Source organism: Tasmannia lanceolata, unplaced genomic scaffold (assembly GCF_043159265.1).
Source record: "Tasmannia lanceolata isolate RefF3 unplaced genomic scaffold, GAP_Taslan_0.1 ptg000013l, whole genome shotgun sequence".
Classification (NCBI taxonomy): domain Eukaryota; kingdom Viridiplantae; phylum Streptophyta; class Magnoliopsida; order Canellales; family Winteraceae; genus Tasmannia; species Tasmannia lanceolata.
In genome coordinates, this window is record NW_027518690.1 from 41,229,059 (window position 1) to 41,246,332 (window position 17,274).

The 17,274-nt window shown below is 40.2% G+C and overlaps 1 protein-coding gene across 1 annotated transcript in view; it reads right to left on the bottom strand.

Moving 5' to 3' along the window:
* Positions 1 to 14,729, bottom strand: part of LOC143890122 (transcriptional corepressor LEUNIG_HOMOLOG-like) — a 28,947-nt gene extending 14,218 nt beyond the window's left edge. The window contains exons 1-7 of the mRNA XM_077394681.1: positions 14,342 to 14,729; positions 14,099 to 14,143; positions 13,919 to 14,016; positions 11,345 to 11,454; positions 10,935 to 11,233; positions 10,719 to 10,794; positions 10,485 to 10,596 (exon numbers count right to left, since the gene is read on the bottom strand). Coding sequence (XP_077250796.1) covers positions 10,485 to 10,596; positions 10,719 to 10,794; positions 10,935 to 11,233; positions 11,345 to 11,454; positions 13,919 to 14,016; positions 14,099 to 14,130 — 727 coding nt within the window. The 5' untranslated portion in view covers positions 14,131 to 14,143; positions 14,342 to 14,729. The remainder of the gene's footprint in view (positions 1 to 10,484; positions 10,597 to 10,718; positions 10,795 to 10,934; positions 11,234 to 11,344; positions 11,455 to 13,918; positions 14,017 to 14,098; positions 14,144 to 14,341) is intronic.
* Between the last annotated feature and the right edge of the window lie 2,545 nt (positions 14,730 to 17,274).

The window sequence follows — 17,274 nt, forward strand, 5'->3', positions numbered from 1 at the left end:
TACCCGCTGGTGCCCGTCCTGTTGGTTGTCGGTGGATTTTCTCCATCAAATACCTCCCTGATGGTACTGTCGAGCGCTTAAAAGCACGGTTAGTCGCGAAAGGATACACTCAGACTTTTGGTGTTGACTACACTGAGACATTCAGTCCCGTTGCGAAAATTCCCTCTGTCCGTGTGCTCCTGTCTCTTGCTGTTAATCATAGCTGGCCCCTTCATCAGCTGGATGTGAAGAATGCTTTCCTCCATGGCGACCTAACTGAGGAGGTGTATATGGAGCAACCACCAGGGTTTGTTGCTCCGGGGGAGACTTCCTCCTATGTGTGTCGCCTACGCAAGTCACTATATGGCCTCAAACAATCTCCGCGTGCGTGGTTTGGGAGATTCATTGAGGCAGTCAAGCGCTTTGGCATGAAACAATGCGCAGTGGATCACTCAGTCTTCAGTTATCACTCTTCAGCTGGGTGTATTTTGTTGATAGTTTATGTGGATGACATAATCATCACAGGGAGCAATTCACAAGGTATACAACGTTTGAAAACCTTCTTGCAAAAGGAATTCTCTACTAACGATTTGGGTCAGCTCAGGTATTTCTTGGGGATAGAGGTTGCTCGTTCCTCTAGAGGCTTGTTCCTATCACAGAGAAAGTGTGTCTTGGACTTGCTAAAAGAAATAGGCAATCTTGGAGTTAAACCAGCTTCTGCACCCATGTATCCTAATGTGAAACCCGTTCCAGAAGAAGGAGAGTTGTTGGAGGATCCTGGCAGGTATCGCAGGCTTGTCGGTAAACTTATATATCTCACGGTTACTCGGCCAGATATTTCATATGCTGTTGGAGTTGTCAGTCAGTATATGAGCTCTCCACGTACTTCTCGCTGGGCTGCAGTGACACAGATTCTTAAGTATTTGAAAGGGGCTCCAGGGAAGGGATTGATGTTCAAAAGACATGGCCATATGAAAGTTGAAGGCTTCTCTGATTCAGATTGGGATGGATCCCCAGCAGATAGACGGTCCACCACTGGGTATTGTACATTTGTAGGTGGCAATCTTGTTTCATGGAAGAGTAAGAAGCAGGATGTTATAGCTAAGTCAAGTGCAGAGGCTGAATACAGGGCAATGGCACAGACAAGCACGGAACTTATTTGGCTACGTTCACTTCTTTCTGAAATTGGCTTCATTTCATCTTCTCCTTCGCAGCTTTATTGCGACAACAAAGCTGCAATATACATTGCCAACAATCCAGTCTTCCATGAGCGCACCAAGCATATTGAAGTGGATTGTCATTTTATCCGTCAAAGAATCCAGAAAAGAGAGATTTGCACTGTGTTTACTCGGTCAGGGGACCAATTAGCTGATATGTTTACAAAGTCCTTAAATAAGTCAAAATTGAATGATATATGTAACAAGTTAGGAATGTATGATATCTACATTCCAGCTTGAGGGGGAGTGTTGGAATATGTAACTTGCCTAAGGGCATTTAAGACTTTGTACATTCCTTTATGTTTTAGTATAAAGATATGAGTCAGGGGGAGATAACCCTAACTCATTTATTTTCTCTGTCTAAACTTTCGTCTAACAATTACCATGGGAAACAAGGCAACTTTCCCAACAAAAAAATTTCAACATGTTTTGCGAACACTCACAGGAATGTAGGTTGAATAGCATCAAACCATTTATTATGTAGAATCAAACCACGCTGGATTTGAGCAGCACACTCACATAAGTGAATCTTATTCCAAAAGACAAATTTTAATTAAAAATTTAAGGAAAAAAATAAATAGATAGCATCCCCAATAAGCTCAATGTAACCAAGACCAATCCTAGCTCCTACACCTAGCCCTTGATCAAAAGAAGTATTCAACAATAAAAGGATGTTCCCATACCAAGTTACTCCTAAAAATTAAATCCAACCCACTCTTTTCAGCTCCAAACCACTGTTTTGGGCGGGTGGGTAGAAATGCTATGCAGTTGGATTACATTTGCATGGTGAAGTGAAGAAAACCTTGTTATCTATGTAAGGGGATCAAGCTCATAGGCCCAACGATCTGGGGTGACTTGATAGCAAATTTTGGGGGAGTTCTATGAGGATATCAGCCTCAACGGGAGCATTGGTGCCATGTTTATCTCACTTATTCGATTAATCCTAAGCAGATGCAGCTGAAAGTTTGACAGATTTTCAGTTGATTAGTATTGTGGGCTGTCTACAAGGTGTTGAGAGAATGTTCTTGTGGATTGCTTCCTTTCGGTGCTTGGGAGTTTGATTCCAAAGACTCAAAGCGCCATTATTCATGGTAGGCAGGCGCCTTTTTTCATGGTTGGCAGATCCTCGAACGTACAATGATCGCCAATTGAGTGTATGGACTTCTACCACAAAAGCAAAATCAGTGACATCCTATGCAAGGTGGATAAGGAGAAATATTATGAAAGAGTGGAGTGGGGCTGCTTAGATTACCTGCTAAAGCATATGGGTGACGAATGGAGTTGGAATGGTTGGATGCAATGCTATGTGTCTTCTGCATGATGCTCATGGATCACCTAGATGTTTTTTTAAAAGCTCCATGGGGTCAAGACAGAGCGACCCACTTTCCCCATTTCTTTTAACCACAATGGCAATCACTTGGTGAGATGATCAACAAGGCAAAGATTTTTGGTCTCATTGTGGGCATCAGATGAGTTCTACAATTATGGAGATAACTCACTTCCTGTATGCAGACGACACTATTCTCTTCAGTAGAATGAAGAGACTATTTGTTGATCATGAGGTATGCATTAAGGTCGTCATGAGGTATAAGGAGGCAGCCTCGGGTCAATAGATCAACCTTGTCGTGGGTTATGAGCTATGATTTGTGGACACGGAAACGAGTGTCACAGGTCGACATGGACACGAAGTGTCCGACGCGGCAAACCACCAAAATTTAGAAATGAGGGCAAGCCTAAAACTGAAAGTACATATAATCATGATTTGTGGATATGGATTCGTGTGTTGAGTTTCCACACGGATACAGGTTGTCTGATATGGCAACATCTAAAAATCTAGAAATGGTGATTCGTACGTACATATGAAATTACTTATTACTATCATAATTTGTAACAATATAAATATGGTATTCCTTTAATAAACTAATAACTCTTAGAATTAATCAACTGTAATCTAAAACAAACATGAGATAATCAAATAACAACACATTCATCAATTTAATCTAGTTATCTTGCGTCTCCAATATACAATTAACAAAGAGAGACCAATATGATATGATGAATATATTATTGGAATAAGAGTTTGTTTAGGATGTTAAATTTAGGAGAGGGGATATAACAACAAATATATTTTTTTTTGAATATTAATATAACACCAAATATTAGTTAAAGAAGAACTAAAAGAAGAGTTTATAACAAAAGAGGATTTAATAATAAAAGAGGTTTACACAATATTCAAAAAACAAAATGTCACACTTGATACGGTACAAAAATGTGTCCACACACACATTATGTTTAACACTTCCTACCAATACGTTTAAAAGTATCCAAAAAGAGTGTCAACACGTGTGGACATGCGTGTCATGTCAGACACGGAACACATTTGTCAACAATAAATTCAAAGTGTCGCTAAATCATATATTATGAGAATGATGCTGGATAAGGGAGTAGTTCATAGATTTTATGTCCCCTTTCCAATGCCTTATTAGTGTCATTGACAGAAAAATTTCATTTAGAATGACAAGGAAGAAAGTAGGAACTACCACAGTGTTAGCTAGGTCATATATAAGCTACAAGCTAAGGTGGGGGCTAGGAATCCATATTCTCGGGGAAATGAACAGTCTCTTGGGTAAGTTGCTATGGAGGTTTAGGGAGGAGCGTGAGCAGCTTTGGAGGGAGGTGATTACGGAGAACGGTTTTGCTTTAGATTCAGAGATTGGGAGCCGGTGGACTCTTCCAGGCACCAAGTAGTGACAATGTGGAGCTTAGTTATTAATTTTGTCACAGTGGGCATTTCGCTTTGCTCATTGAATGGAAGGTTACGGTGTTTCGTTTGTTAAGTAAAAAATGCCTGAGGCACAATAACCAGTGGAAAGATTATTAATTTTTTTTTTGAACGGTAACAATTTCTTAGAAAAAAAAAGAAAAGGAAAAAACACCGACATGGTCCGCTAAAATCTAAACAAAAGAAAGAAAACAAAATTACAAGGGAAAATGTCCTAGAGCTCCAGCCCTAGACTATTCTCTCCAAGACGAGCCAATCTATCAGCCTTGGAATTTCCCGATCTCCTAACATATTGGAAAGAGACGAGATGGCCTTCAACCCGGTCCAGGACTTTCTATATAGTGTTGGTGAACCTCCAAGGATACGTCGTTCTTGAGGTCATCCATCAGATCACCTTTAGGGAGTCTACTGGATCACTTTTAGGCGAATCCTAGTAAAGAGTGCTGCACCTACGCATCTGTTGCATCAGTAGCTCCTAATGGACCATAATAAGCTTTTTTCTGTGGTGTTGTCTGACGTATGCAAGACTGCAAGAGACCTCCCAGTCCTGCTAGCCCTGGATTGCCAAAGCTAGATTTGTCAAAATTAAGCTTAATTAGGTCAGGAGAGGGGGATTCCATCTCCTACGAATGCATAAGTGATCTACCGTCAGGATTTTGTGGAGGCACGTCCTCCACGCGAAGGCGCAAACTCTTGGAGGGGCCGAAATCTCCTAGATTTTGCGAGCCAGGTAAGGGTCCTAAAGCAGCGACCGATGATAATAAAAAGAATGAACATACAACTCTCCTTTATGATTCCAGATCCACACTTTCCTATCCTCCCCAGACCTAAAATTTTTAAAAATAAAAAAAATATTTAAAAAAGATACAAAAACCATTACATAAATCAAATTCAACAAAAAGATAAAAGTCAATGCAGAGAGAGAGAGAGAGAGAGAGAGAGAGAGAGAAATCAAGTGTCAAAGATGGCTCCGAAGTCTGAACCAATCGAAATAAATGCTCATTCAAGTATCTTATAAAGTCTTTAGCCTCTAGGCTATTTCAAGAAGGGAAGCGATATTTACGCCCCTTTTGATTACTAGGGACGCCCAGCGCCAGGGTATCAATGACTAAAGGGAGGCTGATGTACTTGATGTCAGAAGAATCCAGTGGGTTTGATTGACACGTCCACTGGCGCTGGGTGTCCCTGGTGATCAAAAGGGGCGTAAATATCACTTCCCTTCCAGAAATATGAACTTTGGTGTCAGACAGATTCACAACCCTGAGAAATGGGATTGGTTAATAACAAGAAATAATGTACAATTTATTAAGAAAATTGCAATAAGTAAATGTGGCCAGCAACAAATAATCATATTGACAACTTGGCTGTATCATTTCACAACCTCACAGCACAATAGCACATAGATAAAACCGTTAAAAGTTAGTCCTTATCAATCTGCCATTAACAAATGAACAAAGTTAACGTACACAGGTAAATAACTAACCTTATGCACTTCCATTTTTCAAGACATAGTAAGAACAGATCTATGCAGATAATCTATTATTGGTAACATGAATACAAGGAGTCCAGAAACATTTGTGTAGATAGACATGCGGGGTTATTGTACTGATGCTATAAACCCATCTTTAAAGACGTATTTATTTTCCAGTTTATTTTCTGGTAAGTATTTAAGCCATCAACTGCTCATGATGGCCGTTCCTACTTCCTATTTCATATTTAAAAGCCCAAAAGTACTTTCCTTCGTTTATTGTTGAAAACAAGTAACTTCTTCCTTATAAATAGAATAACATTTCAACGACATTTATTTCTTTTTTTTTGAATATTGGCGAAGATATATATTAATAGAAGACTGAGGGGGTCCCCCAAAAACATACAAGAGGAAAATAAAACTCCCTAGGGACAGAACCTGACCCGGGAAATACAAAAAGGATTAAGGAGGAAGAAAGTCGAAAAGATCTAAATCCTGCTTCGATACGCCCTCCTTAGCCAACTTATCAGCTACAGCATTGGCACTTCTCCTCACATGCTGAAAAGAGACCTGCATGCCTTGTAATACGTCTTTCATCTCGTCAAATAAGTGAAGAAATCGCCACGGAGGGCCCCTTGGGCCCCTCAGCCATCTTATGACGTTCAAAGAGTCGCCCTCCACAATACACCTTACTGAGTGGCCCCTGGCCTCACTCAGGATCAGGATGCCTCGATGCACTGCTTTTACCTCCGCTTCATTCGAGTCTGCTATGCCAATTGGACCCGAAAAAGCCTTGAGTACCGCACCATGACAATCTCTCAAGACTCCTCCGATTCCTGCCAACCCAGGGTTGCCTAAACTTGACCCATCAAAGTTTAATTTGAGGTTACCTGCAGGAGGAGAGCACCATATCTGTTGCGGGACCGGCACATTTTCGTGACTGTTGCAAACAACTCTCCATCCTTCCCACAGATCAAACGCCGAAATGAATCGAAATAAAGGGAGGGCTCGCGCCCAAGATATAGAGAGGGCAATGACCTTAATAAATAAGAAGTGGGCAGATTTAGCCTTTCCCTCAAACAGGCGAGAGTTCCGTTCGACCCAGATGACCCATAGAAAAGCCAACAGAGAGAGCCACCACAGGCGCTTGCCTTTTTTACCCCAAGGTGAACAATACCAGCCTTCGAATAAGTCTTGCAGAGAGGATGGAAAGACCCAATGTAGTCCAAATCTGTCCAAAACTTTCCCCCATACTTCCCGAGCTACTCGACAGTGAATGAAAATGTGGTCTACCGATTCCCCAGACGCAATACACAGAGCGCAATGGTCAATTATTAACATATGACGCTTCCGCAGAAAATCCACCGTTTGGATCCGATTTTTTAACGCAGACCAGGCAAATAGACATACTCGTGGTGGAGCCTTGATGTGCCACACCTTTGCTTCCAGGGCATTAACCTCAGACGGCACCAAACTGTGATAGAAAGAGTTGACCGAGAACCCTCCTGACGAGGTAAATCTCCACAATCTTCTGTCATCCCCTGATGAACTAATATAATTCTGCTCCAGCAACTGAAATAAGCTTATCACCGATGGCATCTCGCGATCAAAGAAGTTCCGACGAAAGAGTGGGTTCCAGGTAACTTTACTCACAGAGCGCTCATAGCACACTTTCACTAAAGCTGACTTATCCGCCGCGACTAAGAAAAGGTCCGGGAATAAATCTTTTAATGGGGAGCTCGAGCACCATTTTGAGAGCCAAAAAGAAATTCTGTCACCGGAATACACACGGAATCTAATTCCGAGATCAAATTGAGGGATAATGCATCTGATATCACGCCATAATGTCACTCCAGGTTTATTGAATCTGTTGAGAGATACCCACTCCCCTGAATCAGCCCCATATTTCCCTGAGATGACGTTGACCCACAATCTGTTTTTTTCTTCGCCAAACCGCCACAACCATTTTCCCATCAGTGCTTGATTTACCTGTTTTATCCTTCTAATTCCAAGGCCTCCGCCTTTGGTTGACTTACACACCTCTTCCCAGCTCACTAAGGCCAGAACCCGCTTCTTATCAGATCCCCCCCACAAAAATCTGCGCTGAATTTGTTCTATACGCTTGATCACAGACACAGGGCATTTACATAAGGATAACTGATAGAGGGGAATGTTGGCCAAAGCGGCCTTGATCAATGTTAATCTCCCTCCTTTAGATACCAATTTCCTTTTCCAAGTATCAAGACGACGTTCGATACGTTCCACAATAGGAACCCAAGCCTCTTTAGGAGGTCTCCCTATACCTAAAGGCAAGCCCAGATAAGATGCCGGCAGACTATCCAACGAGCACCCCATAATACTGGCGAGTCGAGAGGCCCCTTCCTCGCTTAGATGCACCGCATAAAGTCTGGATTTGGAGAAATTCGATCGGAGCCCAGTCACTAATTCAAAGCACCTAAGAATAGCCTTAAGATTAAGAATCTTTAAGGGCAAGGGAGAGCTAAAAAGGAGAGTATCATCCGCAAACTGCAAATGCGAAACTTCGACTCCATTGACACCACATTTAACCCCGGAAATCAGCCCCTCCACTTGCCCTTTCTTTAATAACACGCTAAGGGCTTCCGCAACAATAACGAAGAGAAAGGGAGATAAAGGATCCCCTTGACGCAAGCCTCGGGACGATTTGAAGAATCCTTTAGCAGAGCCATTAATGAGGACGGAAAAATATGCTGAAGATAAACAACTTCGGATCCACCCTCTCCACTTCTCACCGAAGCCCATTCTTTGAAGAAGATAGTCTAAACACTGCCAATCGACCCTGTCATATGCTTTTTCCATATCCAACTTACAAATTACTCCTTGCTCACCCGATCGTGCCATCCAATCCACCATTTCGTTGGCCACTAGTGCACAATCTAATATTTGTCTCTGGGCTACAAAAGCACATTGATTCTCTGAAATGAGAGATGGAAGAACCCTCTTTAACCGTTCCGACAGAACTTTCGACAAGAGCTTATACAGACATCCAACCAAGCTAATAGGACGAAACTCCGACACTCTCACTGCTCCTTTGGTTTTTGGGATTAGAGCAATAAACGTTGCACCTGTGCCGCGATCCAGCACCATGCCTGCGTGGAAAGCTCGAAAAAAAGCCATTATGTCGCCCTTCACATACTCCCAGCAGGACTGAAAGAAAGCGAGACAGAATCCATCTGGCCCCGGAGCTTTATCACGGCATATCGAGAAAACCCCCTTCTCCACCTCCTCCTCTGAGAACGGGCTTTCCATCCCCATAGAACTAACATCATCAAGAGAATTGAAAACCGCCTCGTCGAGCCTCGGCCGCACTATATCATCTGCAGAATATAATTGCTTGTAGAAATCTAGGATTTCCAATGTAATCTTCTCTTTGCTATAAGATAGGGATCCATCCACTTCTAATACCTCGATTCTATTGTTTCGACGCCTGGCACTGGCCATATTATGAAAATAGGCCGTATTTTTATCACCTTCCTTTAACCAAAGAACGCGGGACCTCTGCCTCCATGAGATCTCTGCCTGAAGTATGCAGCCTTTATGTTCCTCTTTTAGTTTACCCAGTTCCGTCAAGTCATCTTCTGTAGCATGACTTTCCTCATCAGCCATAGATATTTCTCGGATGCGTGCTGAGAGCCAAATATTGCGCTCCTGAAGAGCCTCTAGACGGAGAGAATTCCACTCTTTAAGTTGTTTTTTAACATGACGGAGTTTCGCTCCTATAATCCAATCTGAGGCGCCTTCCACGTTGTATGATTCCCACCACCCCCCCAATCTCTCTACCATGTTAGGGATTTCTAACCAGGCTAGCTCAAATCTGAAGGGAGCCGGACCCCAGGACTCTAATCTTGGATCCAACAACAGAGGGCAATGGTCAGAAACAGAATGCACAATCGCTTTCTGACACACCTCCGGGAACAATGAAAGCCATCCAGAGCAAAACAAAAATCGATCTAGGCGACTCTTGCTGGAGCTCCTGGACCAAGTGAATTTAGCCCCCATAAGAGGGATATCAATCAGTTCATTATCAGCAATAAAATCCGAGAACTCAGACATATTTTGGGATGATCTGCGACACCCCAGCCTTTCTTCGACTCTTCTAATTTCATTGAAATCTCCCCCTAGACACCACGGGTGCCCCCATTTACTCCTAACCAGGGTGAGTTCCTCCCACAACTGTCTCTTGGCCGACCCCTCTGTTGGACCATAAACTCCCGAGAAGGTAACCACTTCTTTATTACCCAGCTGTCTCAGAACTATTGAGACGGAAAACTGGCCTACCCAAGAATCCTGGATCTCCCATTTTGTTTGATCCCACATGACCAAAATACCTCCGGCAGCACCTTCGGATGCCAAAAAAATCCACTCCCAATCGGAATTTCCACCTAAACTCATGATCAGAGCACTGCTGACTTCCCCCATTTTTGTTTCTTGAATACAAACTAAATCTGGTTTGTTCTTTTTAACTATTTCCTTGACCTGTGCTTTTTTTTCCAAAGACCCCAATCCGTTAACATTCCAAGAGAGAATCTTCATTTACAACCGGGCGTTTGCTGAGCACTTCCCCTGGAGCAATTTCGTTAGTGATTTACAACGACATTTATTTCTGTATCTCATTAAATAATATTTTCCAGGTGAAGAAATCAAATGGAGAACACTATATATGAGTTGAATGAAAAAACAATAGTAAAAATATGAAAAAAGTGATAATTCTTTAAACATATTAAAAAACTAAATCATTAAATAAAACATAAAGAGGAATAAGAAACTAAATCACTAACGAGGAATAACAAAACTAATGGCTCAATACTAACTATAAAAATCTTTTACATATTCATGAGTGTGGTTCGCATTCCAAATGACAGTTTTTCACCATGTAGAATATGTTCTTGATTTTTTTACATGAAAAGGACTTTCTGGTGTTTTTTTTCAAGGTATAATTCCAATACTGCAAAGCCATGGAAATTTCTTCTTCATTTGCAAGAACATCGAGCAATCTTACCGGCACTACCAAGGCCAGGTTTCGACCTCATAATTCCCTGTCCATAGATTGATGATGGATCCATGGGCAGGGATCTCTGAGCTACACCCAAGTTCACTTCACCTTTCATGTCCTACAAATTTCAAAATATAAATGCATATAAATATCAACTCATGCATGATAGTAAAGAATAAATTAACAATGACAATAGAAAGAAACAAAGCTAAATGAAGGAAATACAGTGCAAGTAGTTACAGTGGACTGTTGAGTTCGTGCTTGAATTTGCTGCAGTGCTGCTGACATACTACCCGGGTTACCTTGGACTAACTGGCTGTGTCAGCAAGAAGTGCAATAAAAATGATCAATCTATTTCTATCAAGAGGGAACCAAGAGAAATACTTTAGTGTACTATGGAAACAGGTTACAAAGGGGGGAGAGAGAGAGAGAGAGAGAGAGAGAGAGAGAGAGAACCCTGGATGGTTGGTAGCTGATTTTGGAAGGGCAGCTCGACTGGCATCAAGGAGTTGTGGGGATGAATCTAGATCCATCGAGTGAGGGTGTTTCATACGTTCCTCGTACATTTTTGCTGCCAAGACACTGGCAGTAGACTGCCCCAACATTCCATCAGAGTTTATACCATTTATTGGACCACTGAGGGAAGGAAGACCAGGATCCCTCAGCTGCATTTGAGCTTGTCGTTGTTGCATTAGTTGCAATTGCTGCATTTGCATCTGTTGTTGCTGGTGCTCCCTAGCTTTGATTTGTTGTGACTGTACAATACAGAAATTTTGGGTGGGTTTAGAAACCATTCTAACCAGTAAGATAATCAAGAAGAATACCTCAAAAAAAAAGACAGAAAACTACAAATTTTCCAAAACAACCTCTATATAAGCTGCAGCAACCTCAGAATGCTTCTCATTTGTCCTTGCAATGAAGATGTCCCAAAAGACGGACCACCATTCAAAGAGAAATCCTCCAGGAGCATCAATTGCTGCATATTCAAGCAAGATGTTACATACATTGATGGTTTAAATTCTCTATTAACAAACTTAGATAGATTGCTATTTGCAAACAAAAAAAAAAAACTTATATAGATTGCCATTTTTTCTTTTTTAAAGTTTTGCTTATTTTCCCAATCCTACACAAAGAAGGAGAGATTGAAGAGGATGTTAACCACAGGATAAGAGCAGGTTGGTTGAAGTGAAAGCATGCTTCAGGAGTTCTTTGCGACCATAAAATACCTACCAAGTTGAAGGGAAAGTTTTATAAGACAGTTGTGAGGCCAGCCATGCTATACGGCTCAGAATGTTGGGCCCCAAGAAGCAGCATGTGCATAAGATGAGTGTAGCGGAGATGCGAATGCTTAGATGTGTGCGGCCACACAAGGTTAGATAGAATGAAAAATGAAGACATCCGTAAAAGAGTGGGGTGGCACCAATTGAGGAGAAGAGTGGGGTGGCACCAATTGAGGAGAAGATGGGAGATGACCACTTAAGATGGTTTGGGCATATCCAACGTAAGCCTTTGGATGCTCCAGTGAGAATAAGTGACTCGTGCCAAGTTGATGGAGTAAAAAGAGGTGAGGACAGACCGAAAACAACTTGGGTAGAAATAGTGACAAAAGACTTGATGGCTAGGAACATAATAGAGAACATGACCTTAGATAGGAGAGAATGGAAGAAAATGATCCATGTAGATGAACCCAACTAGTGTCAGGATTAGACTTAGTCAATTTGAGCCAGGTAGATTCTTTCACCTTCTTCATGAAAATTTTCATTAGCCGGCCCCAACTAGTTTGGGACAAAGGCTTAGTTGAGTTGAGTTGAGCTGCTTATTTTCCCAGAGGCAATTAATTTGTTGGAAGGAATCCAGAAATAGCAGTACATTAAGAAGGGCAGAGGGACAGTAAGAAACTCAGTTCTTATTGAACGCTTAAAAATATTGATTCTCCCTCCCTCAAAAGTCACGCTATAGCAGACACCTGACTATGGTACAAATGCGTGGATACAAATAATATACTACAAAACAATTTGGAAATTTTGAACAAGAGCTGATCACAAGCCACATTAATTTGGGCATTAATATGATTATATTTTGACAAAAGGGGAAAAAGAAAGGTTAAGAAAAATGTGGTTTTGTGAGTGTGACGTATTATCTACATGGGCATAGAAGCAAAGCAGCAGGCATTACTGGAATGAGAAAACAATTTTCCGTATTTGTTGGGCCATGATGGACATATGCTCAGATTCGCATATTAAATGGCCAGATCTCTAGGTTTTAGATGCAGAGAAGAGAAACATGAAGAGAGAAATCAGGGTTTTCCTACATCACTTAGACAGGGGAGAGAAGAACAGACACAAGTGAAATGGTGCAATGCTTTCCAGATTGTTGGACGTGAACTGGCATAATTACATCTATTCATGTACTGGCAGAATTACATCTATTCATTTACAAATGTAGACTTGGTTTTATGTGTAAAAAAATAGATACGAGAAAATTGTGGTGGTTTTAGTCAGTGCAAATAATTGTATTGCATGGATTTGTAAGAGAGAAACAGAATAAGTGTACAATGCAACAATATCCGGATTTTTAGGACTGAGATATATTACATCAATTAAGTTTAGATGCAGATATAGTTCTACAGATAGGAATCAAAATCATTTAAGAAAATGTGGCTTTTCATAAATGTTTTCCATCTTCGCTTCAAATCTGCAACATGGGTATGAACCCTAATTCCAAGACATTAGAAAGTGGAAAGTATACAACAAAATGGCACAATTTGTAATTCTCACGCCATTCAAAAAAAATTGTAATTCTCATACCTTACATCGATTAAGTTCAGATACAGATATATTTCTACAGGTAAGAATCAAAATCATGTAAGAAAATGTGGGTTTTTCATAAATGTTTTGCTTCTTCACTTCAAATCTCCTACACGGGTATGAACCCTATTTCCTTCATTTAAGAAAATGCAGGTTTTTAATAAATGTTTTTCATCTTTCCATCTCCACTTTCTATCTCCAACATGAGTATGAAGTATGAACACTACTTTCCAGACCTTAGGAAGTGGAAAGGCTTCAACAAAATGGCACAATTTGTAATTATATCATCAAGAACAAAAAAAATAGGGAAAGGAGAAACAATCCAAACCCAATTGTGTTACATTACAAAACATCATAAGGCAGGAAAGAGTATACTTGTTTTTCATTTCCATAAACAGGATTATTCTTATGAGAATTGAGAACACAGCAATAAGAAAAAATACAACCCAAAGCATGCAAGTATACTATGCTCAACTCAACTCAACTCAACTAAGCCTCTGTCCCAAACTAGTTGGGGTCGGCTAATGAATCCTTCAGAATATTTTCATGAAGAAGGTGAAAGAATCTACCCAGCTCAAATTGACTAAGTCAAATCCTGAAACTAGTTGCGTAAGTATCTTCCAAAATTATTACCTACTGGATCTGCGGCGACCTTTCCTTCGCTCATGAATGCTTTCGCAGAAGCGTGCAAATTTCTTTTCAATAAATAATCATAAATATAAACATCCAACCTGTAAATAGAAAAAAGAAACAGCATTTCCATGAGAATAGCAAAACAAAGATAGAAAAAAAAACTTGTACAGTAACATATACATCTTATCTGCTTCCCAATTACTCTGCGCCATGATTTGATTCGATCTAAAAGAAAAAAAAACGAAAACAAAGGGATTATCCGAGTGCAATTCACCACTGTGATCATATCAAAAGATCAAATTACCAAGTTTAACCTAAACAAACAAAAGGAAATAAATTTACGAAAAAGACTACATAAAGAATTAGAGAAAAAAATGACAAGAGAGAGAGAGAAAAATAGAAAGATCTTGCTTCGGAACTAACCTCGGATCTTACTAATGCGAAGATCAATCACCAAAAAACTCGATCTCCATATCTGAAACCCTAATTCGAACTCCAACGAGTAAAATTACACCAGAAGGAGAAAAAACAATGAAATTCGAATTCTTTAAATTCCGATCTTTACGAAGGGGGAAATTCTTTAAAGAATCGAAATTACAAATGAAATTACACCATTTCTACTGTTCGAAATCTTGAATTTTTCTCAAAGCTCGAAAGTTTTTGTAATTACAAGTGAAAAATTACACGTAGAGTGAAGAATTTCAGAGTACGCAAACGTAGAAAAATAATATATTCCTTGAAATTAGGGTTTTGGTTCGGAAGCAAAAAACAAAAAAATCATAACGAGAACAGCCCGATCTTTAAACACAGAATAATAGGTCTCTTCTCACTCTCTTTAGAAAGAAAGAAAACCAAAAGAGCTGATATAAATTCGCACCCCTTGTATGATGATTCGCACCCTTGTACACGTAAAAAAGCGTTAAAGTCACAATTCTCAGTGGTTCGAATCATCCTAAATAGGGGTGCGACTGAATTTTACAGGGAGCTTTTGATGGGGAGGTTCGGAAACCGAAGCTAGAGGTTCGGAGAAGCTTCGATTTAGGTAAGGAGCAAGGTTCGGATAAAATAAAGAGGCTGGGAAGGAATTTTCTATAACAAAAGTATTTTAGGTTGTTAAATAACGAGCAGGATGGAGGAGTGTGGACGGCCTCTGTTTTATGATCGGGCTTCCGTACTCAGCTTTGCTGACGTGGACGGTTGAGGATGGATATAACTTGCTCGAGGTTTAACGTACTGGTTCGTAAAGTTAAAAACAAGTTCAGGTGAGAACGCTTTGAGCTTTTTTAATAAGACTTTGAAAATGACCCAAGTCAGGAGATTTATGATTTTTACCAAAAACTCATTTATTAGGTCACCGTACCTCCTTTCTTTGGGATTTGCTAGCGTCCATCGCAGAAGGCATTTCGCGGATGGTCTGTTGCATGTGAAGCAGCCACATATGCTCACTTTTCAGCAGATTTTGTCTTCAGCGAAATGCCATTTTCGATCACCTTTCTTTAAGGCATTTTGTGGGCTACCTGTTTCATGAGAGTGCAGCCACATAGGCCCATTTTTCTACAGATTTTGTCTTATTCATTTCATTCATATGAGGTGGCTGCACTCTTGTGCAACAGCCGGTATTCCTTCTGCGTTGGTCCCTAGCAAATCACTCTAAACTAATTTTCCAAAGAAAGTTCTATCCAAAAAATAATAATCCATACAACCTAACATGCCTTAAATACAAGGAAATGATACCAGCACGACCATGATTTGTCTTTTAGCATCTAAAGAGCTGTCAAAATGTTATTACAGTTCCCAAAATGCTCTTACTAGTCTGAATCTGAAATTATTTTGAATCATGATTCAGACAGACATAAACTACGGTGGAGCATCCTAAATCCAAATAGAGGGAACCAATGTACAGAAATGCCTTCCATATGTCTGTTTATTCATGTCTATGAGGGGTTTTATTAGCTACTAAGGGTGGCAAAATTGGCCGAACCGAACTGGAACCGAGCCGAAACCAAACCAAAAATTTGGTTTCGGTTTGGTTAAACCTAACTAATTCAAATTTCGGTTTGGTTCGGTTTGGGGATCAAACCGAACCGAAACTGAATATTTCCAATTATTATGAGTAAGGGGTGGCAAAATTGGCGGAACCGAACCGAAAATTCGGTTTCGGTTCGGTTCGGTTTGGGGGTCGAACCGATCTGAACCGAACCATTGCCACCCCTATTAGCTACCCTTCTTAAAACCACAAATAAAGTTTTACTTTCCCCTCTCTGTCTCTCTCAATGCTTCCCTGACCGTAAACCCTGATTATGTATATCATAACTAGGGCCTAGGACACTCTAATGGACGGTTCTATTTGAAATGGATTGTCACTCAGACAAAGAAAGTAAGACCCCTACTGATATCGGCACGACCAAAGTTTTGATAATAGGAGGAACCACCTTATTTTACACATGAGTAAGTGTAAAACAAGGTGAGTCGTCCCATTATCAAAACATGATCGTGCAGATATAAGTCTCCTAAAGAATATGAGAATAAAATTATATAGGTGTTTTAAGTATCTAATATTCAAGCCATTCCCAAAGTCTTCAAGAGGTCAATGGGAGCTCATTCAAGTTAAGAATAATGACTGAGTCGGTGGCCTTGTTCAGAGGGTATTTTTATGAATTCATCTACCTGGATGGTCTGGATAATTCTCCTTTATCCAGGGGCAAATACTAAACAAAGCAACTTTACACCAAGGGCAGAATATCTCTCTTTCAGCTGGTGGGGGATCCAAAGGAAGACCTATTAATTGGATGATTTGGACTAATAAGAAGTGGGACCCACTACTTAATTTTTCTTTTGAAGACGACCCACTACTTAATTTTATCTTAAAACAGTGCACTTATTTTCAGAATCCGCTAAATTGCTTTCTGCAAAATTGCCTAGCAAATCCCAAGATAAAATGACATTAAGTGTAAAAAAATAATTCATACGGGGCAATCTTTGCCCCTTACCTAATAAAAATGTCATTTTGGTAATTGGTACGTGTTTTCTTAAACCACCCATAAGAACCATGTTCTGACTCTTATCATCCAACAATGGTGCTGCTGAATGGAAGGATCTTATCAACGTCCATGAATGATAAATCATAGATCGAACTGCTGAATAAAGATTGGTATTACAATTTAAAAACATATATACCACCAACTTTAAACTCATTGAGACATGGACTAACCTGAACTCGTCAAGTTACTAACTCAATGAAGAAATCTCTATTCCAAAAAATAGGTTAAAGAGCGCTTTATTGTATCAGATGAGTAATCAAGCTCAGCAGAGGGTTCAGAGTTAATAAAATCGTAAAACTCACATAAATGGATTAA